This window comes from Typopeltis vanoorti, chromosome 11, assembly GCF_054136105.1.
Source record: "Typopeltis vanoorti isolate ZY-2024b chromosome 11, IOZ_Tvanoo_1.0, whole genome shotgun sequence".
NCBI lineage: Eukaryota > Metazoa > Arthropoda > Arachnida > Uropygi > Thelyphonidae > Typopeltis > Typopeltis vanoorti.
The window spans coordinates 125,105,175-125,130,492 of record NC_143559.1 but is presented as its reverse complement, the minus strand read 5'-3'; the positions used below and the strand labels follow the sequence as shown (position 1 = coordinate 125,130,492).

General features: G+C 35.2%; 1 protein-coding gene across 2 annotated transcripts in view; it reads right to left on the bottom strand.

The window, feature by feature from the left end:
* LOC150102025 (lysine-specific demethylase 2A-like) overlaps positions 1–25,318 on the bottom strand; it is a 478,446-nt gene that overhangs the window by 310,532 nt on the left and 142,596 nt on the right. Inside the window, exon 1 of one of the 2 annotated variants that reach the window (XM_090400998.1) lies at positions 23,701–23,985. The exons of the other annotated variant lie outside the window; for it this stretch is intronic. Within the exon in view, the coding sequence (XP_090257124.1) occupies positions 23,701–23,751 (51 nt within the window). The 5' untranslated portion in view covers positions 23,752–23,985. Of the gene's footprint in view, positions 1–23,700; positions 23,986–25,318 lie in introns of those variants that run through there. 2 annotated transcript variants of the gene reach the window in all.

Here is a 25,318-nt window from a genome sequence, read left to right as displayed (position 1 = left end):
AACATCACTGGCAACCAAGTGCACCTATTCATGCCATTATGTATTCCGTATATGATGGAAACTTTCAACAAGATAATCCTCCACGTCGCATGGCAAGTATTATCCAAAAATTATTACAAAAACAGGATAGTGACTGATCTGCCCTCCTTCTCCGTTAGTGGATCCCAATCCCATTAAGTGTCTCCGGAATGTGGTCAAAGAAATGTTCGTGACAGAGTTCCAACCAAAAAGCAAATCTAATAGAAGAGCAGGAATTCATCACATCCATCTGAAATAGAACACCTGAGAAATATTTCCAGAACCTTGTGAAATCGATCCCCTTACGTACGGAAGATGTTCCGAAGGCTCACGGTGGCATAACACTGTTACGTGCGTCAATCAGAGGACTAATCAATTGGCGTATAGTTAAGCCTTAATTTTTGATCCGTATGCACTCTTTTTATACACTTGACAATACGAACAGATGTCAAAGCACAAGCTTTGGTCGAATAAGTTTTTTTTTTTGGGGGGGGGGAATTATATAGCGAAATGCAAAATTTAGTTGAAGGTTGAAAATTAATAATAGACAAGAACAGAGATAACATAAGTTAAACTAAACTAAACCAAAATCATCTTCCCCACAAAAAACTAAAAACAGTCTTTATATACATCTTTTTTTTTTTTTGATAATAATAAGAGACGCCAATGAACCGTTTCACAATGTAATTCCTATCTCAGTGATCGCAATGCACCATGAGAAAAAAATAAAGTGAAAAAAAAATAAATAAAAGTGGGGGAAGAGGTAGTGCAGTATTGTCTTTTAAATGATTTATTAGGTGATCAGTTTTGACTGGTTAAATATCAACGAATCTCATTCTATAAACTCCAAACACTTGAGGAAATACGATCTGTTAATATTACTGGTATAAAAAATACGCTGAGCTATAAGTTTACTGCAATAGAAAAATAATTTATACACAGCTTATTTAATTCAAGATTGACAGGTATAGCTTCTGACATCTATGCTCCATTTTTTGTCGGAACAAATTACGGAACGTATTATAAGTACGCGAACACGATTCTATTCACAAAGACTACATTTTGACACGCTGCAACGATCATATTAGTATTGCTGCCAAACAAATTAGCTTCGTCGAGAAGAATATCCTGGACCTAAGTAACTGGAAATCTTCACTGACCTTTCAAGGTTAATCAAGACATCCACCAATTAAGATGGCGTGCATAATCAGTGATAACTCAGTTAAGCTGGATATATTGAGGATGAATATAAATTCAGAGCATCACATTTAGAATGTCTGTTAGCTGTGAAGTGAAAGCTTTAATATTGTAGAGAGAAAGTTATTAATGATGACTTCTGGGCAAGAGAATTTGGGACAATTCTTAAAGATTATAACCACAACGAAACGGAATATTCAGTGTATAACAGGACCAGTAGAGACAAACATTTAAAATATTTCACTTGATTTGCAATATATTTATTGGTTGTATGAATACAGAAAGTCGCGCGGTTAGCCTAGTGGCTGTGCGCTTCGCAACCATATACTTGGGGAAGGAGTGTCCTAGGTTCGATTCCCGTCGGTGACGTGAGGAGCTGAAGGATCAAGACCGGCTAACTCAGCCATAGCCAAGTTAGCCAGTCTTGGGCGTGGACAGCAGGGTTTTTACCCCGGTTTATCCTGGGATTTTTCATCCCGCAAAGCAGGCAAACCAGCCTTGAGAACTCAACACTACGGACATAGGATACACCAGAGAGTAGGGCTGACCACCTTATCCTGTGAACGGTTTGAGGTCCGATGATTAATAAACCCTCGACACCGCAAGGCAAAAGAGGGTAAAAAGGAAGATGAAATGAGATGAATACAGAATATCACAAAAAATATATTAATACGTTCTCAAACCAGTCTTCCTGTTATGCGGGATGAAAACCCTTCAATTCCTGTATGAGACTATAAATCACTTTCATGTGAAAATCGCTCATTACAGTTCCTCACAACTTAGACGGGAATACAGAACAGTACAAGTTATTCTTTTAAGAAATGTTCTTCCATAGTTCAACTGTTTCCTATTCTGATCCCTCTCCTGAGGGAGTTCAGCCTAACTCCTCTGTGCCTCAATCAGTCATCATCATCATACGTATCAAGGATTTAGGCCTAGTATGGCCTGTTCCGGCCTTAGAAGTCATCGTTGAATCGTCTAAGAGGACGTCCTGGTTTTCTTTTTCCCTGCCTCAATCAGTACCAAGTGTATTCTATCAGCCAACAGAAGTCTCAAGACCGACGACACGACAGTGCCGTATGTGAGCAAGTAGTTAGGAGGAAGAAATGAATTTGTTGATGTCTCTTGAAGACCGAGGGTCGCAATCATTGAGGAAAACAGTATGGGGGAGACTGTTATAAAAAACAAAAGGCATACGGAATGGAGGAGGAAGAGGATGAGAAGTTGGTTCAATAAGTTTGGAGCTTAAACTATATGTGGGTGTTGACTAGCAGCTGCGCAGGTTCATACATGATTAGAAGAAAGTGGAGGAATGGTGGCCAGTTCAGTGGAGCAATGGCCATGGAAATTCTTGAACTGGCCACCATTCCTCCAATAGAGCCCCTAAGAGAAAGCCATGCCACTGAAGGGAGAAGTGAAAGAGGGGGTCACCATTTAAGTGGATTGTTCCCTCCTGAATATAAACAAATATTCTGAAGGAGGTGCACCAGTCTCCCTCAGAACAATGAGAACAATATTCTAAGGTCAGGATGAGAGGATTAAGATTTAAAGTGCTAGGAATTCAGTTTTTGGTTGGAAAGACACACGTTCGAATCCCATATAGTACCCGAGTACCTTTTATAGTGTTCTTTTCGTCTGAAGGTGAGTGAGCACGTCTCAAGTGGAAAGCTTTTTTCATCACGCAAAAAACTGCTAAATTCGCCAGAGCACACGCAGCTTACAGATACAATACACTCGCACGAATAGCCCCCAGATGCTTCGTTCCAAATTCCAAACAAACCAGTCAGATTTTTGTTAATGACTGTCTTTTTACAAGCCTTAGCAGAAGGCTCATTAAAAAGAGTATTCAGTTACTGAGCACATAAACTGTAAGTTAACGATTTGATTTGGGGAGGGGGGATCTGGAAAATTCAAATTTTCTTCAGGTGCTTTTTAAATTCGATGGTTTGTTAAAATTCATACCGAAAGAACTCTGCAACTTGATTTCCATTCTTAAAATGTACAGTCATGTGGGCGTATAAACGTCTTAAAATATAACTAGATTCTTTCGATCTCCAAGCTAATTCTAATCCATCAATATCTTGATTTTATCCCTTCCCCCACTACCAAAGCCATTCCCGTACTATACTCGCTTCAAACAGCTTACAGAGAAAACTTCAGGTTAAAAAAAAAAATAAATAAAAAAAAACTAAAAAAAAAAAAAAACGCAAATGCTGCATATGCATAGGCATGATTTGGCTGGTACAAATCTAGATAGGTTATTTAGATGCAGATGAAAAAGAAATAGGTTCCTCAAAAACATGCACATGGCTCCAGGTTACTCAAGCTACTTTCGATGGATTATTTATGTTAAGTTTTATAGCTATTACTACAGTTCTCAAACCTATTTCTCTAGTTCTCATTTATCACACAAATCCAATGAAGAATTTTCAAGAAATCCTATTGTCCTGGCTGTTTATTTCAAACTGAATGGAGTTATTCAAAATCATGTCTGGATAAGTATCCTATTCTTATTATCCATTCGAATGGATAAATTTCTTTCAAGAGAAAGATATTACAAGAAACTAATTCTAACTATTATAATTAAGTAAATTTTACAACTAATTACCTATCATTCTTGCTGCACTGATACCGGAAAGGCATAAGTAATTCTTTGTGAAGCTAATGCATTCTAAAAGTAGGTATTCTATTTGTGTGGGGGAGAACTCTGGAAAAATCTCGGAGTTTTCTAGTCAAAGGTGAAGCCTTACATTAAAAATCTATAAATTATAAACACTGTAAATGCAACAGTGGTCAAAGTAATTGAGGAAATTATTCATTAAAGTACAGAGCCTAAATGCTTCAATTTGACATAAACAAATATTAAAATAGAGGATATTATGGGTTCATCCATATTTTATAGCCAAATACAGAAAGAAACGCAGAAGTTTCCAGAGAGTTTATGAGAATATAACCAATATCTGAGTTGCCTTGGCTTGCGCTGCTTAAAAGACACGAACTCTGGCTAAGTGGCCGTATGTTCGCCATTTATTAGTGCTTCAATTAGCTTTAATCAGCTCTTTCGAACTGTTGGTTCTCAGAAACCAGTCCTATTTAAATTTTTGAAACTTTTCAGTTTCTTTCTATACGGGGCTAGAAAATATGAATGGATCCGTAATATTCTTCATTTTAATGAGGAATGCATGCTGTTCTCTAGGGAAGCAAATAATTTCCGTTAAGAAATGACTTGCAACTTGATCACAGCAGCTGATCCCTACGGGCATCACGGAATGCATACTTCTTGCAAAGGTCTTATAGAGTCCATGACACTTAGCAGCGTAGTGGTGGCAATTCGAGCAGAGGTGTGGGGCGAACTATTAGGACGAAATATTTTGATTGCGTATATTGTATAAATATACGAAGCAAGTACATACAAAATTTTCCATATCTGCTTGTTAATTTTTTTTTCTCTTTAACTTGTCCTATTATAATTTGGGTACAATAGCGATGTACATATAAATATTTGTCGCTCAAATATTTTCTATATACACTTACTGGTTGTACTGTAATTTAGCTAAAATTAAGAATGGTAGATAACGTTAAGACACTGCATATAGTCGAGGGAAGGTGGCATCTTTCATAGAGAGTTGATCCGCTGCAAGTAATAATTCTAAGTAGGCTAGATAACGTAAAGATGGGCAGGTCGCTTACACCAGCAACATAAGGGGGGGGGGGGGATCACTTTATTTTGCCCACGTAAGCACATACAATAATCAACAATTAACTGTTTTTGATAAATAAAAAAATAAAATAAATTAATAATAAATGAAGGGGAAAAAACTGGAATATTCAAGATTATGTATATCTCCTATATTGAAATTCATCAAAAGTTTCAAGAATAAGCAACATTTTTCGTGATGGACAGACCTAGTATATTCTTAACACTACCTCATTTTTATATTAAAATAAATATAATAAAACGAGTGGCGCAAACATTTCAGATTGAGTGGAGAATAACTGTTTAATATAAAAATTCATTAGGTGATTATTACGTAGCACAAGTGTTTTTTTTTTTTTTTTTTTTTTTTTTTTTTAAGTATCGATTAACATACTACTGAGCTTACTGTCATAACAAGTCAGAGTATTATGCTCTAGTAGTTTAGCACAGAAAATACAATTTGGGGGATTTTTTTTTTTTTAATTCACTGAAAGTCGTTATATAGAACTTTTACCCGAGTCAACATATTTCTAAGAATTTTTTAAAGAACTTCGAAACAGCCTCACTTTCTTCTATATAGCCGCAATGAATCACAATATTTATTGCACAACAAATAGATCCCAGACACCTGTCGCCGAGTATATTTTCATCATCTACAAGATTATGTTATATTTTATAACACGTTTAGAACTTAGTACGTTTATGTTAATAGAACTCATGTCTCTGAGGGTTCAACATTTCCACGATACAGTCCAGAGTAGCATTCAACTCGTATCTTGTGTGAATGACTTGCTGTTCACGTGTTCTCTAAATGCTTAAACCCTATCCTGTGCTGGCACAACACATGCTATAAAACAAACACGTCTACAGCGAGTCTCAAACACGACAGATAGCAGTTATATCATGACTCCTCTCCCCTATTTGAAGTTAGGTTAGTACAGGTCTTAGAAAAACTAGTAATATCTGTAGCATGCTACTTCGCCTGGTGAAGAAGAAAATGTCTTGGTGCAACTCGAGTACGACCCGCAAATTTATGCATAATAGAACATTGCAGTAACTTGCACACTGAAAATAAATAAATAAATAAATATATTGAATCATAAATTAAGCTGAAAAGCTCATTACACACGAAGATCTTAGAAAATTTATTTTCTTAAATTTTAGGAGCAACATTTAATACACTGATTAAAACGGAGTACTATTTAAGTACGCAGAAATCTTAATACAGAGAACTATAGACCTAGAACACAGACGAGTGTGGAAGGCAAAAATGGTATTTATTATCGCATGTTAAGTTGAAAAAGCTGGTTAGCGGCTTGCAAAATCTTCCGGAATTACAGTGGTGCATCAAAAGCGCAAGTAATGTGAGTATCCGTTCCCTTTATTCATAAAAAGTTACATATCTGCACGAATTAAACAAAGCCTCTATATAGTTCAGTTCGTTTCGACGGAGACCTTTGATTGGAAGACCTGGATTCGTCTGGATGCGAAGAATCTTTATCAGGAGTTTTCAATCAAACGTTAGCCGGGCGTTAGCTTGGTGAACACACGTATCTACAGTCACAGAGTACTGGAGAAGAAAGGCAAAGGGAAAACCACTCTGTTCTATAATAATTCCCAATAAAGTAGAACTGCTGGCCCACCAATTAAAACTAGGTTGAGGGAAACTAGACACGCTGGGCTAACGGCATCATCTCCTGGCAGTGACCAACTTTCCAGTAGATGATGCTAATAAGAGATGGAAAGCGAGGGAAAGAGAAACATATTTCTATGATAAACAGTTCTTGCAATATAAAAAAACTTATAACAGGTGATGTTGTGCAAGTAGTGCTGTACTAGCCGAGAAACCCAATTTGGGCTCCAAGACAACCTAATGCTTTCTTTAATGAAAAAACATGCAACATTTGGTGATAATAGATCTGGAGATGCAAATTTGTAATAGTACGCGGAAAAAGGGCAACTTTTTACGTAAGTCAAGGTACAACATCATGAGTAGTATTATTCCTAATTCACGTACTATCTCCCCCCCACCCGCGTAAAAAAGGTAATACTTTGTTTTTTTACGCGGGAGAATGTGAAGAGGGCTGGAAAACGTTTCGAGACAGGAAAGCGAGGAAAGACCGACTAAAACGATTGCAGCTTCAGAATCAAAATACATTGTTGGGGGGGGGGGGGGGGGTAATTCAAAATTTTTAAATTAGATACAATATTTTTTTAAATAATAAAACAATTCAAAAAATTGCTAAACGAACAGAATGCACTTATTGATTATATCTGATGGTTTCAAATTCTTTAAAAGTTTGAATTATAAATTTATCTTTTCATAAATTGAGATCACCAGCAATCTCATGAGCAGTATAATGCACTGGCTAGAAGAGTGACTGGTATGGTAAGGAAGGCAAAATCGGAGTACGAGAGGAGATTAGCCGAACAAACTAAAAGCAATCTGAAAACGTTTAAAGTGGCAGGCAAAAGAGAGAGAATGACCACAGTAGAATGATTCTGAAGAATGCAGATGGTACGAAGTTACTGAAATATATGAACTAGTTGAATTATTGAATAATCATTTTGTAACAGTGTATCTATCATCCAAGTGATGATATTACAGTAATAGATATGTCAGAGATTAATGTGGAAATAAAGATAGAGGGAGTCCAGGTACATTGGATCATACAGAATCTGGATGTCAATACAGCTATGGGATTGGACGGGATATCAGATTGTTTAATCGGAGCCTCAGCTCGAGTCCCAGAAAATAGAAAGAAGTAAAAATGGTTCCCCTGAATAAGGGTAGCTAACTATAGAACAATTAGTACTTCAGAACTGGTGGTGATCAAAGTATTGAAGAAATTGGTTAAACACAAAATTCAGGGCTAGGTGGATTGGAATGAGATATTGTATGGGGACAGCATAGCTTTGCGAAGGGTAGAAAGTCGTGCTTCAGTAACTTACTTTACTCGCTTTCTGTAATAAGGTGATAGCCGAGTTGAATAAATGGTAAGGGCTATACGGTGATATTGCTGGACTTCGCAGCATTTGATAGGATACCACATGGAATCCTGATACATCAATTGGGTATGGATATGAATCTGGTGTTGTCGATAAGAGTGGCTGATGGTGAGATATAAGACAGTAATTTATGCAAGTGCACAGTCATGTAGACCACATGGCTCTGTACTTTGATCACTACTGTTTAATTTGTTCATTAATGATTAGAAAATAATCTGAGGGAAAATATTCAGTTGTTTGCAAATTATGCAAAATTAGGTAGAGCAATAGTCAACAAAAATTATGTTGATATTTTACAGGATAATGATAGGATGGCATGTTGCAGGCCTACATGTTTGGCAAATTGGGCCTCCCAGTTAACGATTCCATATCGAGATGGAAGCATAGGGAATCAACTGCAAGTGCTACCCGCAGTGGATGACACACCGCACTCATCGAACGTGACCGTAGGTTGCTACGAAGGATAATATGTAAAAACCGCCAGTTGTCCGCCAACACGATAAATGCGGAGTTCCGGGCATTGACTCGAACACGTATCTGCACAAAAACATTCAGAACCGAGGCGCACAACATGGGTTTCCATGGATGGCAGAACCGCAATATGCAAGCCCCATATTACCTGAACTAACATGCAGCGTCACATCACGCTACACCCTCTACCAAACAATTGCCGAGTGCTGGTGTTCCGGATGCTCGATTAACATCTCCCACCAGACTGAGTAACCCCAACTTTGAAATTCGGAGGTGCCGCTGTGATGGTAAGAGCCTGCTTTGGCCTCGGACCTCTGTGGTGCCACGAAAATTGAACTCCGATAGGTATCTGAACATTCTGGAAAATGCGATGCTTACTACTTTGTGGCATTTCTACGAAACTGACCATTGTCTCTTTCAATACAACAGTGTATCATGTCATAAGGCTGCTGCTGCTGTAACTGCATGGTTTGTGGACATGAACATCACCAAACTTGACTATCCCTGATCAGGACCACAGCCCTGATTTCAACCCTACTGAACATCTGTGGAATGAACTAAAGCGTTCGGTGAGGACCTCATTACATGCCTACAGAAAGAATGGTCCAAAATTTCCATTGATTGCTGTTGTACGCTTGTGGAAAGTATGCCTGTAGGATTGCTGCAGTTATCCATATCGGAAGGAGGTTCTACATCTTATTAAGGTGGGCGCTATGTTTGTTTGTTCTTCACACTATGGTGTCCGTTAACTTCTTTTCAAGCAGTGTGTGTGATAATCTCGAAATGTTATACCAAAAATTATATATTGTCATGACACTGATCACCCAAATACAGTTTTACCAGCATGCGTGGACACACACATTATTGGCAGATAATTCCAAAAATTGAAAATACAAAAAATATTTCGTGTCCTAAGTTGGACTTAGAACGTAGAATGTTTTGCAAGCAATAGAGCGCGTATCTGATGCCTTACTAAAAGCGGAATAATCTAGGAAATTATGTCATCTGTGAAACAAACGAAACTATTTATTAAGAAGCCTGAAATACGTGATAAATTAGACGATGTCTAACTCGAATTTTAACATATTTTCAACATAAAGTGTACACGGAAGCGCAATTAATGAGCTGAAATATCCACGAACAGCAGCTGCAAGACTATCTCAAGCATCAAAAAACAAGAGCACCTGTAACACTGAATGAGCGCATGAGAGCGTTTGTCAAATGAGGAGGTGGAAAGTTTAAAATCTACAACTCCGTGATTTTGTCACACTTATGACATCGATTAAAAGATGAACGTTGCGTAAATCTGTGATGCGAAATTTTAATCGCGAAAATTCATTAAAAATAAATAAAGCTAATTCATCAAGTGAGACGACTTTAAAAATGTTAAAATTAGTAATGTTGCCAACTTTATGCCTGCTTTTCTTTCATCCAAACGATATGAAATCGAACAAGACTTGAAACAGAAATGACACATTACGATTGAGGATGGCAATGAATATTTTCATACACATTTTTCCGTTTTATATAAAAAAGAAGTTTGCTCATTTTTCTTCCGATAAAATCCATATTAATCAATTACTTAACAAACAACAACGATAAATTTTGATAAGAAAACCATTGAAAACGGTTATATAAAATGTTGAGGTTTCCGTGGTGCATTGCGAGTTGCTACTTGGCATGTTCAATAACTAAGGGTTTTTTAAACTGCTAAACGTTTACAGACAAAAATTACTTGAGCTTATCCCGTTCAAAATGATCCATTTCCATAATTTCCACAGGGGGTTGTCGCTCTACACCCGATCCACCATCTGCACTACATCATTAACCGCTCACTGCATGGTATTTCGGCTAATTGCGTCTCCTGACCAGATTTTCTTATTTTGCGAAGAAAGAAAAAAACAGTTTCAGAGAGAAAAATCCTGCAAACATCATTATGAGATCGGCTAAATCACCCTCAACTGAAAAAAAGTCCTTATACAGATCCCTCTCGTCATGAAGAGAATCGAAATCGTCATTTTTTCAATCGAGTGCACACGTCTCGTCGTTCTTCGTACTGCATTATGGAAGATTCCCAGTTCAAAAATAGAAACAGGATATGATATTCTTATAATTAAAAAATCTCTCTATTTTGCTTGTTTTGGAGTTCATGAAACAGCTGCAACTAGTGCTATCGCGTTCTCCCACTTCAGCTACGGTTTGAGTTTTCATTCGTCTCAACAACTGAACAATTGCCAGTTGAACAGATTTTGTGGAGAAAATAGTGATAACCTGTTGCCATGACAACTAAGTAATGATAAATTTGCACATAACCCAAGTGTTCAGAACTCAACTACATGAGCTTTCCACTGATGAGTTAAGAGAAGACAGAAGAAAAAAAAAAAAAAATAATAATAATAAAAATGAAGAGAAGCTGAAAAGAGTTATAGGAAGTAATTATTCAAAAATGTTAATTTTTGAATAATTATTTATTTTTTAATGTTAATTAATGTTAGTATTTTAATGTTAAGTACACTAAAATAGTCAGCAAAATACTATAAATGCTAATGAAAATATCTAAAACGTTTCTCGAGTGCTAAGTATACAAGTCTCATTCCCCTCGTTGCTGTTCTATGCGACCAGAGGAGAGCTTAAAGCTAAATCTTTAAGTACTAAATGTATTTCTCTTATCTTTCTTGGTAATTAAATAAATAAAAACACGCTACGAAACTTTTCAAATGCATTTTTCTTGATTTTCTGCAATTTAGTTGAAAAGTTCATTACCGAAAAGGTATTTATATAAATCCCAATTGGAAAGGTGGGATATACATAAGGTGGGACCCTATCGAACATATACTAACTTGAATAGGTGTTACACAATCGGGAAGACACAATTCGTCTTCTCGATGTGAGAGCACCATTCCTGCCAACCAAGTAAAGAAAAATATCTTCTCTCAGAGAGAGAGAGAGAGAGAGAAAAAAAAAAAATAGATGCAAAATATCGTTACCATATGTAAAATTGTGTATGAATGAAATATTTTAACAGATAAGACAAACAAATTTGCTAAACTTAGCAAGTAGAAATACTGAAAATATATTTTCATTCAAATTTTTTTTATCATAAAGAAAATTGATTTTCTGAACAAGCGTGATTCTCTCAAAACAGAGTATTTTTATGAATATGTTTAAAAAAACCGTACATAAAAAGCGATGTCAAGCAAAAATAAGTTCAATAATTTCAATTTTGTAAACTACATGTCTTCTAGATAACTTAAATGCTGAGCTGGCTTCGAGTTTGGAAACCTTGGGTCCCATCCTCTCTGCCTACCCCCACCCCTTAAAAAAAAAAAAAAAAAAAAAAAAAAAAAAAAAAAAAAAACCGATTTGTATGTTAAGGAAAAAAAAAAACCTGGCTGATTTCTCAGTGAATCACAAATCAAATTACGGTATTTAGTGGTTAGGGGTGTCTACGGAGTATAAACAAATAATAATAAAAATGGAATACTAAAATTCTTGCATAGTTTCAAATAGAATCCGATCTTTCTCTAAACTGAAAAAACAACAAAAAACACTATTTCGTATTTTCTTTGTGAAAAGAATGGATATGTTGTTCTTTTCATAAAGAAAACTATCTATTGCATTTTTTTGTTCTATTAATAAACATATTGCTAATAATTCCCCCGCTCCCGATAAGATCCAAATTCGCCATTAATGCTAAAATGTTACTGAATTGCTTACACTGGTTTGGGTAGTTTCACAAAACTTATCGAAGAAGCAAAAAAGCCAGTAATATCTATGAAACGCATGTGTTCACCCGGCTATTTGCCTATTTCCCATGCATAAAAAAAGAATTAAACTAGCGCTTGCCAATCGTTTTTTTAGCCCAAAAGGAAATATCAAACTTTGAGACCATTTAACACACACACACACACACACACAACGGGGGATACTCCCCCCCCCCCCCTAGCGCCCAACCCCCGTGTTCCGGACTGGTAGGCCGGTTCTCCTTGAATTCTGATTACTCGAATTTTGAAGACTCGACACTCAGGGTAGCCCTTAAGTTTCAAAACGTGACATGAAAAGGCTTATCATTTTATATACATATATAGATAAAAGGATTATTTATAAGAAATAAAGAAATATATAATTTCTAGATATCCCTACTACCGAATTACGACATCCCGGTTGGAAAACATTAAGTTAAATGAACGGTCAAGCACGACTACACTGTATTATAAAGGAAATATGTATCAGTGTTACAAAAAATGGATCGAAACTTAAAAACACCCTAATTTACTTTAAACAAAAGTTTGGAATTGGAAAACTTTAGTTCCCGAATAATTACATTTGTAATAATTACGTTGAAAATAAAAGTTACTTTTTAAAATAAAATAAATAAAAAAATATATTGGTTTGATCGTGGAAGAATGAAGGAAAGATGGAGATAAAGAGAATAGTAAAAATCACTTTCATTAATGCACCACTCTGTTGTACGAGAAGTCAATAAGACAGCCAGGAAATTCTAGACAATCTCTATACTTCGAAGGAATGGGTGAAATATCGTAACCAATAGTTTTCTTTTTAAGTAAAAACTTGGGCATCATCTTATGGCGCACTTAAGGGGATGTTTTTATGTCCATCTCAATCGCGAAGGTTTATAAGTCAACAGCTACTTTCAGTGGATTAGATAATCCAGAGGGCTTGTTGTAAAGATTAAACAACGATTTATTTATTTATTTTTTTTTTATACCAAGCCAGTAGTAGTAGACTAAAATAAGTAGGATGGCGGTCGGGAGATGAAAATCATCTACAAACTAAAGACTTTTCACAAACATCCATTACATGGGCGTTGAACACAGGCAACTGATTGAGAACCGGAAGCACTATCCAATCCGCTATATATTCTGAATGGCGTCAAAAAGAAGCATTACTTCTGTATATTCTTAGAAAATACTGATGATTAAGAATTAATATAAAAAATAATTAAAACTTAAGATTACTGAGAGAATTCAATTATTGATTTATCTTACGATTTCAAATTATAGCAGTGAGAACATATAAAACAATCTATTATGTTTCATTATTATTTTGTTGCTATTACAGACAAATCCGCGCGGTTAGCCTAGTGGCTTTGCACTTCGCAACCATATGCCTGGGGAAGGAGTGTCCTAGGTTCGATTGCCGTCGACGTGAGGAGCTTAAGGATCTTTCTCAGCCATAGTCAAGTTAGCCGGTCTTAGGCGTGGACAGCAGGGTTTTTTCCGCCAGTTTATCTGGGGTTTTTCATCCCGCAAGCAGGCAAACCGGACCCGTGAACACACAGGCTAGTCATAGAAATACGGCAAGGAAGGCAACGGGAAACCACCTTGCGTCATTATCTTCCTAGTAATCAGCTGCAATCCTCTCAAAGAGAGGAAGCCACAGGATCAGAATCACAGACAAAAATACTAGTGGTGGACAGTAGATGGTGTTGATGGTAGTGGTGTTTATAAGTGGAGAATTAAGTAGCGGGAGAGACGGCGAGATGTAAGTAGAGCTCTCCCGCGATGAGTACTTGGACTCCTTGGAGGTGGTGTCACGTAATAATCATAATAAAACATTCATCTTTTTTTTTCATTTTTTTTTTAAATTGGTAGGCTAGTGCCCACTTTTCCTCATCTTCGCAATTCAGTGATTTGGATATATATTTGCATATACTCGTGTTCTACTGTCGATTTTGCTGAAAAGTGGGGTTAAAACCCCGAGTTTCTTCCATACTTGGCTTTATTATCATTACGGGCGAAGGCCATGAAGTCAGTATATACTACTTCTAGAGAAGTAAAACTCTTTCGCCTCGGTATGAGAGAAACTATTTTCAACTGAAAAGTCCTTATAGAAATTCCTCGCGTCCTAAGCGACATTCGAGCCTAGTTTTCCCCCAACTTGAAAGCAAATGTCTGGAGACCTCGCGATTTCTCTCTAGAGGCGCCACTTCTATCTGGTATAACACCCAACTTAAACCAGACAAAACTTTAGAATCGGCTAGATAAGTTCTAGCCAGGGACCAGAATCGAAATTATACCTTTCTTATGAAAACTAACCTCATGCAGGTTACCACAGGCGAAGCAGAGGGAATATTATTATCTAAAGTTATAGAAATAAATTTATATTAACACTTGTACCATGGGCAGAGGGGGAAAAAATCTTGAAAAAATTTAAGAAACACGACTGATAGATAACCCATCATTTAAGCATAAGTCAAATGTATTCTAAGAACTGTAATTTTTCATTTTGGGTTCGGTGCCTGGTTTACGGGTAACAAATCGCATAATTTCGTGTGTGCAAACCCACGAAAAGTCGTATACCTATAGCACATTACTACCGTGGGTGGACTAAGTTTTTTGTTGCTATATTATTTATTTTGCATAATCCGTAAATCCAGCTCTAGAGACCAAACACGGAACATTTCTAGCCATTTCAAGCCTAAAATAAACAAGGACGATGTCTCAAACCAGGACAATGAAATTCATTTCCCAGTCACAAACATCATCGGGATACGAACCAGTAATTGTCAGTTGGACAGCAGATATGCTAATTACAGGAATAACCCAGACCAGCAACTTATTAGCTGCTATTGCAAAAGGCTTATATAATAGAGCACATTTCCCGTACAGGATACTAATCTACTATACGTTGATCGACCAATCAATCTTTCGTGTATGGGATGGTTAACAATATCAAATATGTCACACATTTGGAGAAATCCTTTATTTAGGAGCAGTGATATGCGTAACTACCGTATTTCTCGGACCATAAGACGCACCTTTTTACATAGAAAAATCGACTGAAAATTGGGGTGCGTCTTATGGTCCGAAGGAAACATTAAAATACGAATCTTTACACTGTACCGAAGCTGTTACCAAAGTTCAATTACTGGCGCAATATGTTAATAAAATTAGTAAGTACGCCACTGAAGGTAGGTACCTAAGTTATCTCGCTGCATGTGGGTGAATCACCGATTTAGAGCGTCAATAGTGATTAATGTGTAAATATATGTGCTTTTGTACGGTTCATTTGAATTTTTTTTTTTTTATAAGTCGTTAAAATTTTTATCTTAAAATTAGAAAAAATGAGTGTAAAACAAAAAAAAGACTTTCATATAATGTGAGTTATAAATTATATGTGATAATTTATGCAAAACAATATGGAAACAGAGCAGCAGAAAGACATTTTGGTCCACCACCAACAGAAAAAAATGGTTCGCGAGCGGAGAAAACAAGAGGAACAATTAAAACTGCTATGTAAACACAAGAAAACATTCCGTTCGCACCTAGAAAGATGGCCAGAATTAGAAGTACAAATGAAAAATTGGGTAACAAATCATCGAAACATGGGAATATCTGTTTCTAGAAAATGATAATTTTTGAAGCGAAACGATGGGCAACTGCTAATGGAATTTTAGATTTTACCGGATCACCGTCTTGGTGCTTTAGATTTATGAAAAGACACGGGTTATGCATGCGTACAAAAACCACTCCAGTCCAAAAAAATGCCTGCTGACTATGAAGCTTAAATTATAGAATTCCAGAGATTTGTCATATCAGCGAGAAGGAAATTTAACTTTGAGCTTAATCAAATTGCGAACATGGACGAAGTGCCTCTAACTATTGATGTTCCTTCAAATCGGACAGTAGATTCAAAAGGCACCAAATCAATAATGATCAAAACAACAGGTCACGAAAAAACTCACTACACTGTAGTTTTAGCTTGTTGCGCGGACGGAACAAAACTACCCCCCCCCCCATGTTAATCTTCAAGAGAAAAACGATACCGAGAGATGAAATTCCTCGTGGCATTATTATGCACGTTCAAGATAAAGGCTGGATGGACGAAACAGGAATGAAATTATGGATACAAAAGAAGATATGGGCAAAACGTCCAGGTGCGTTGTTTAAAAAGCCTGCGATGTTAGTGTGGGATCAATTCAGAGCGCATAAAACAGAATCAACAAAGAAGCTTCTAAAAGAAATGAATACAGAATTAGCTGTCATTCCTGGAGGCCTTACAAGTCAATTACAACCCTTGGATGGATCTATTAATAAACCATTCAAAAATTTTATGCGGGAAGAGTGGAACAAATGGATGGCAAAGCCAAATCACGATGTTACAGCAACAGGACGTATGAAACGGCCAACAATTTCAGAAATATGTACCTGGGTGAAAAATTCATGGGAAGCTGTGAAAGAAGAGACGATTATAAAGTCATTTAAGAAATGCGATGGATGGTACCGAAGATGACGCAGCTTTTGAAGGGAGTGACAACAATAGTTCAGACGAAAGTAATACGAACAGTGACATTAACGAGACCAGTGATAGTACCGAGAGTGAAGATGAACTCAATATTGCTAATACAAATTATTGTAACAATAAATAAAAATTAAGTAAGAATTTGTAAATATCTTTATATAATAAAATATTTTTTTCTAAAAATCGTCTCATAAATTTGGGGTGCGTCTTATCGTCCGAAAAATAAGGTATGTATATAAAATAAAATTAGTTGAAGAAAGTAAAATTCAAGCGTTACTGATGAATAAATATCTATCTAGGAGCAAGTTTTTTTTCCCGCTCGGTTACGAAAGTCAAATTATACTTAACAAGAAATTAGAATATTGTCTTTATCCTTTACCTAAACATGAGCACGTGAAGTAGCATACTTCACGTGAGTCAGATAGATGATTTGACATCAAATTGCCCTAGTATCCCATAACGCAACTTCCTAATGGACGTGTATATTGCCATGGCATTATGGAAAGAGTCACCATATCCAGACAAGTTCCGACTTTTGAAGTAATTTGCATTTATTATGCATTATATATTGAATTATGTAATTGTTATACATTTTATAACTTGAGTAAGCTTATGCTCTTGGGTTATGCACATTAGTCATTGTTAAATTGTATTTATATGAACTTGATATGAATTTATATGAACATTTATATGAAATAAATGAACTTGGAATAGCTAAAAAAAAAGTTCGTCCAAGCTCAACCTCAGCTGCTAAAACTATTAAAATTCAACATAACTATACTCTGGGAGAGCAAAAGCTCAGCAGCAGTAATATCACACAGAACCCCGCCACCGTTCGAAACTTTAGCTGTCTTAAGTAACAAACATGAAGCCCGCTTCGTAACCCACCATCGTTCCACATCTTGAATGTACTAAGCGTCAAGCAAAAACCCAACCTGTCATCACTGTGCCAAACCTCAGTTTCTAACGGTGATGAGAACAGGGACTTCCAGATAAGCATTATTTACTGAAGTGTCAGAGCTAAATCTGTTAAAGTACTGAGAATTAAATCAATGGTAGAAGTTATGTTTTCATATACAAATAGAAAAATGGTTTGTCACCATATCATTAAAATACTCTGGATGAATTTTACAGAAAAAAAAATTTACTATCATTAATCCAGAGTATTTTAAAAACATTTTATAGTATTTAATATTAAATTTAAAATATTTAATAGTATTTTAGTAATGCACTGTTTTCCTACGTATATATGGGAAACACGACCTCCACAAGCCCTCCTACTGATGGGACCTGAATAAAAGTCGAAATCCATAATGCATGACTATGGTGAGCTGTACATTATGGAATACTAGGAGAATCTGATGCGAAATCATCTGCTTCCATATACATATAAGAAAAAACCTGTCGAGATGTTACTTCACATGCTCACACTTGTGCAAAGAATAAAAAAAATATATATAAGTTATTATTAAGTATAATTTAAGATAAATGTCTTAGATAATTATAGTATGAAAAGTAAAATGCTTCAGCTTATAGTGGAAGGAAATTTAAAACCATATGAATTTTTGAAATTGATCGCGAAAACAAGATATTTCTTTGTACACACAATTTTGATATTCTGGCATTCCTTATCATTTTCGAGTTTACGTGCTGGGTAGTGAGTTGCGGAGTATTTTTTAATTTTTTTTTTAAATCATTGATATAACACTATAAAACAACGAGGAAGCAACCACAGGACAGTTGTGAATTAGAAGCGATAATTGGATATTTTTAGTAGTCGAATTATTATTGTTAATTAATGTGGTATTGTATTATCCGATTAAGAGATTTTAAAAATGTCAACAATGTGAGCAAAGTGAATCCCTTTTATTTCCAGAAAAAGTAGAGGATCGCTTTTAGGCCTAACTTTTGGAGGATCGACAAACAGCCAATCTCCACCGTTAGCTGTCCCATGGCTATCCATGATTTCAGAAACAATAATATATATTTGTGTGAAACAGATCTACGGTCACTTTTTCTAGAGTTGCATGACAAAAATCCGAGTTTTCCCAGGAGAGGGAACCCTAGAGCCTGTACCAAAAATCGATAACTCGGGAACCAGCTACAAAAAAGACCCTAGAGAAAATTCGTGTCTGCGATTGGAATCGAACCTATAATGGTCTGGGGGTCTGGTGTATGGGACCAAACATAATTTCCATACAGCAAGCACCATAGTCGTTTCAGCATTGCAGTCAACCCCCTGCTTTCTCAGTACTTAATTTACATATGAGGAATTTTAAGAATTTTTAATTAATTTTAACTCACTTTTTTTTAAGAAGTAGGTAAAACCAGTTTAGGAAAGAAAAAAAAAAAAAAATGAACGACACGTTCTACTGCAGCAGCAACTATCGCGTTGTAATTTCTACTTTTCCTCCTTTACAACTCCCCTTTTAGTCAAAATTATGTAGTTCTCAGAAAACCGTAAGAAACAACTATATTCTGAACCTTGTCGAAATCAGCCGAAAACAATTTATAGTCGAAACTGTTTTTCAGATGAGAGAGATACCTATTATTTCTTCCTCTCCCGCTTGCAATGGATTCTGTTTCTTTCAAAAATCTGAGTGTTCATTTTTAAATGAACATTCAGATTTTTGAAAGACGTGTCTTGTTGGTTACGTCTGTTGAATGCAAGTGGTAGATTAATAATATTCAACCTGGAACATGCTGAACATTATTGATCCACAAGTCGAATTTGAATCTTAATGATTCTGCTACAATTATGAAAAGCCTCAGTACAGTACAATAGTCAGAGTGATTCTCGATGACCAAGTTAAAAATTCGTGTCTTACAGTAAAATAATCAATCGATTAAATAAAACAATAATAAATATATTAAAGTACGAAAAAAAAATAAAAAACGTTTTCACTATATATAGTGGCATATATCATCTGAAATGATTAGTGTTCCTGAACCTAGGCTACACGAAAAGAATAAAAAATAAATAAATATATAATAATAATGATTAAAAGAATAATAAATAACACTCTTGGAAAATTGCTCATTATCTTGATCATACTACAAGAGCATAATTAATTTCATAATAACACAGCAAAAAATACAAAGATTGCAATATACGAAAATTAAAACGCACTTAATATTTCCAAATGTCATTCAAAAGAAATTATCATATGGTTAATTAAAACTAAAAGCACTGAAAAATATACGCACTTACTGCTATTATAAAAAATTTTTTAAAAAATTACATAAACCTACAAATAAATATCATCTTTGTAACAGGATTTTCTACTAGCGTTTTTGGGTCACAGGAGTCTAGACATGTTCTACCGGATTCGTTTAAGTAGTAGGAGACAAACCTATTTGTTCGTGCTTTGTCAAGCAATTCCGAAATTTGAGGAGAGATGTACTGAAAATATATTATTCCAGTTTGCTATTTTACTTATGATATCGCTAAGCTAGTAAATAAAGTTCTAATTGAAAAATTAATTTGTAGTGCCTAATTAATTTTTCAGGTGAACTATTCATGTCACAAGAAACTAATATAACCCCTAAAGTACAGCCAAATTCCAGACACATTTCCATATACCATTTTTTTTAATACAAATATATATAACTTATATTCAAGAGTGGGAAAATAGGCAACAGTAGTTTGAAGACAAAATTCATTCCAGCAGGCTGAATTTTTCTTTCAACTGCATCTTTTTTTATATTTCAATGCAGCTGCCAGAATCTGACTCTGGAGCGCTGAACAGCAAAAATATAAAATTATTTTTACTTATTAAAAACATTTTCATTCAGTTTATACAAAATATTTATACCACTATTAAGGGTGACTCCTCAAATGTTCATCACTTTGACGCATATTGTAAATATGCAGAGTTCGAATATACACACATATTTAGACGTTCGTGTTTAGATAGTAGTAGTACATGATAATCAATTTCCCAGTTTGAGACCACCATAATGGGGGAATGAAGGAGAATTGAAGCCTAAAGTGGCTTGAAAAAAGCACTTGCAATTCCAAAAAACTTTCGTCTTTAGAGCAGGATTGCCAGCTTATCTAATCCTTAGCCAACTCATGAAAGAAATGTGCAATAGGTTTCAAACTCTTAGCGGATATCATTAAGCAATACTACAAATGCACATTATTTATACCAACGTTCTGCATTAACAAGAACGCCATATATGAGGTTATAATCCGTTTCTGAAGAGGAGAAGAAATACTTCGTTTTTTAAAGACGCCCACTTCAAAATGATTATATCTATCTTTGTTGTGTTATTAATGATGCTTAAGTGTAAATTACATAAAATATGCGATGAACATTAGTAGGATAATAATAGTGCTTGAAATGGGCAGCATAAAAAATGCTATATTAATATTTAAAGAATTCCGATTAAAATTTGAAAATTTTGTTCAACTTCGTCAAATTTAAAGTTCATATTAACAAAAATAAATATTTACATGAGATTATGCACATAAGCACTATATCGCATCATATATTATAGCACTATATCGTAATATCAATTCCAATCAGGAAAGGCTAGTAACCGATAGCATATTTAGTACCGTGGGCAGGCCAAGGTCTTACAACATCAGTAATAGTAACAAACCTAAGTATAACTATACAAAAGCAAAAACGGTTAATGAAAGTCATGAAATAATAAGGCTTATAGAAGCGAATCGGAGTCATAATCTTAACGTCGATATACTTTCATCAGTTGATGGGAAAAAAAGGAAAAAAAAAGTACAGATGTTCTATTCTTAACACTTGCTCTAACATAGTAGTGCCACACATGGCACTAAAGTGCTTATAGGTTTTAAAAACTTTTCGTGAGGGATAAAATAAATACGTAAATGAAGATAAAGAAAATTTTGACCAATTCGAGAAAGCTAATATTCGCTTCGGCATAAAACTGTTACTTTTGCTTTCACATTATGCCAGAACCGCAGAATGAGAAAGAAGAATGACTGGTAATTAGCATGCGTCAGCCTGCAACTCGTGTTCGCTGACATCTGTGTGAATAAATAGGCTTAGGTAGGTGAAAGACAAGAAGTTCGTATTTCATCATTAATAGAAAGGCAAAAAGCAATACAGCAGTCTCATTTGTAACAATAGTTACTGTTTTGAGAATTCTAAAGAAGAAGAAAGATTCAAACCATTTTCAGTACTAATACTACTCAAATTCAAAACTATCCAACTCAAGTTTGCCTTAAGTGGTATCAGATCCAATTGAAATGTCTGCTAGTAAAATCATTAATTTTACATTCCAATGTAAAAAGACCATCAAATACGTAATAACAAACATGAAAACCAGATGAGAAACCAAAGTTTCGTTTTTGCTTCAGAGCATACAGCGATGCTTAGAAAGACAGACAGGCAATAGACTTAATTTATTTCGTTACTTATTTCAGACAAAGTAACATTTATGAACCATCGCCAGAATCAAACTTTTCGAAAAATTTCCAATGAAGTCGGCTGTGAACACCTGTCAATTCGGATTCAAAAACCGATGGCAAGTTCGTTTATAATAGCGGCTAATTAACCTCCACAGAAGTCCCTGTCTAGAAACGCCTTCCACATATACAAGTTAATTGTAGTTCGTTGCACTAAGTCTAAAGCTATACTTACAGCAATTAGGCCTAAAAAAGAAAAAAAAAAATCTAGAAATGTGCAAAAAAAAAAAAAAAAAAAAAGTAAAATATTATTTTCAGCTACTACTTCACTTGAAGCTAGTCATAATTCAAGAGTTCAAAGGAATACTTAAAACATAGAAATGATAACATAGCAATTATGTTTAGAGAACACGCTAATCTGAGAGGTTATTATAATTTCATGCCCAGAAATTGAGATTTATATAAATCATGCAACTTTTTTTTTCTATTTTTCTCTTAGTAGCAGATACGTTATGAAATATTGTGTTACATAATAAGCAAAATAAACACGACACAGAAATCCTCAAATCAAATCTGCATGGCAAGAGAGGGAAAAAAAAAATCGTAACAGTCATTGTGGATATGTTTCGAAATTTTACTCGATCTGTGCATCTGCGAAAAGTTATAAATATTTAAAATGCATATAAGAAAGTAAATATATGGTGAAATAATGTGAAAAGCAAATGATGAATAGTTTAGAATTTTATCAGCCAAAAATTTTAATGCTGCATGAGAGCATTTTTATACAAGATAACACAATGATCAGATATGTATTATACAATTTTGTTTATTACATAAAGAGCTGAAAAAATTTCGAATACAGCAAAAAGTACGTAAGGAAATAAGTACATTTACAAAAAAATAACTAAACATTTTGCACCAGTCTCATTCATCTGCAGTAAACTGTGACCTTGGTAAGAAAGTTTTTTTTTCTTTCATTGTTCTTATCCAAGGAAAAAAACATACGTCAAAGAAGCTTTAAATACTTTTAAAAAAAATTAACAATCAATCAAAATAATCAAATGATCATAAGCATAACAGTGGCACACCACATTTGGATGAGATTCGTATGCAAATAGATATTTCCCCCTTATTTTGTGTAGACTCATCAATATTCATCTGTTTCCAGTGGCAAAGTAAAACACTGGAAATAAAAGTTCACATAGGCAAAACTTTAAGATGAAAAATAACTACTGTTAGAGCAGTGCAAGTTATGTTAAGATAGGTGGTAATGAATAAGAAAGACTTTCAGCATAAGGTACTCCCATGCTTCGTAAAAACTAATACACTTCATCACCATGCCTAATAGCAGTCCATGTATTAGGCCTAACGAGAACTACTGAAATATCACACAAGTATTGCACCATTGTCTGCTGCCTATCATTAAACACATGCATGCACGCACACACACACATACATATATATATTCGATGGATAGATAGATAGATAGATATAAATACACACACACTCTCGATGGTCAAAGGCTCAAGTAAGTGTACCAAGTGCTTCACACTGTTAACACAGAGCGAAGAGACGTCCACACAAATATTGTGCAAATATAGCCTAACCCCAAGTCCACATTAAAAGTGCACAACATCAAAAGTGAACTTACTTTAGAAACTACTGCCGTTCCCGTAGCGTCTCTTGTTCCCACGTCCGCCATGTTGACGTACCTCTCGCGGGTGGCGTCGCCGTTCTTATTGGCCAAAACAATCTTTTAGTTCTCTTACCTGCCACTCTGCCATAGCGCCATGTATTTGCTCTATAGCAAATACACAGAGCAATGCATTTGCCATAGAGCAAGAGAACGGATGGCACAGAGAAGACTCAAACAGTAAAGACATATATGCACTAGCAGGGGAGGAAGTCTCAGTGACAAACTTATGCTCAGCAGACAGGTGCCTGCAGCAGACGAGAAATAACAGATGAGTTCGTCCGTTATACGTCAAGTGTGCAGCGATCACTTCGCGACAGTACAAAGTGCACACGTTACTAAACCAAACTGTGCTGGCACCATGAGGAAGATAATACTGTGTACACGTCGGAAAAAGAGAAACGGAAATAATTCAATTTAAATAATAATGTTATAAATTAAATAAAACATTAAATTAAATTATATGTTTTGTTGTTATTTTTGTACTTGGCTACAAAGGCGGCGGCGGCTGAATGCGAAAATAAACCCGAAAATAAAAAGAACAGCAGAAATAAGCTCATACTGCGAGGAATTTTTCTTCCCCTCTGAAACTGAAAGGGCTTTGGCATTCCAATAATATAATTATTTATATTTAGTTCATAATTTTATTAACTATACATATATAGCGTTAATCTTTCACAAAGAACAAATTCATTTCAAAATAAAGCACATAATTATACAGATAATAGGTATACAAGATAATTACCCCTTCAAAGAGTAAGTATCCAGAATATCCCCCCCACACACACACACATACACATTGATCCCCCCGGCGCATGCTAATTATCGTTTACATGTATATGGTTAGTATTTGTGCAAATGGCGGCAGGGAATATTATGTTAGCAAAATAATAAAATTCTAAATGCACTATACGCTTTTGTGGTTTCCAAAATTAAAGATTAAGAAAATGTTCATAGTAGATAGACATTAATATATACATATAAATAACAAATCTCTAAGAGAACTCAGTGAAAGTTTTATATAATATTCAACTTTAGGATACTAATAACTCGATAATCAGACAACAAATTACATAAAGAGGAGGAGAGGAAGAAATGTCCTTTATGATGTTTCGGTAGAGGGAATATGCAAATTCAATCAACAAAATGGTCTATACGAAATTGATGTCTGTGAATAGATGGACTATTACACTGATTATATAATATACAGCATATGAAAATAATCAATTCTGTAATGTTACACAATTCTGGACACAAGTGGCAAAATATCTATGTCACAATTCACAACAGCTTCAATTTCGCTAGAAATATACATACCTGACACAACTGTACTCAAATAATATGACTGCTTACCTCCAAGCAGGCAGCTGCGATTTTATAGGTCTATTAAGAAAACAGAGGAATGATGGAAGCCAGTTCAGTGGAATAACATCTATGGAAAATATCTTCAGCAAAAACTGATTAAGATAGGTAGAGTGAAGAAGTGGTAGAGGATGGTATTAATCAACTGGTCCACTTCCTTTTGGAGACCACGAACAATTTTTAGAGCGAGATTATCACATAGACACTGGATGTA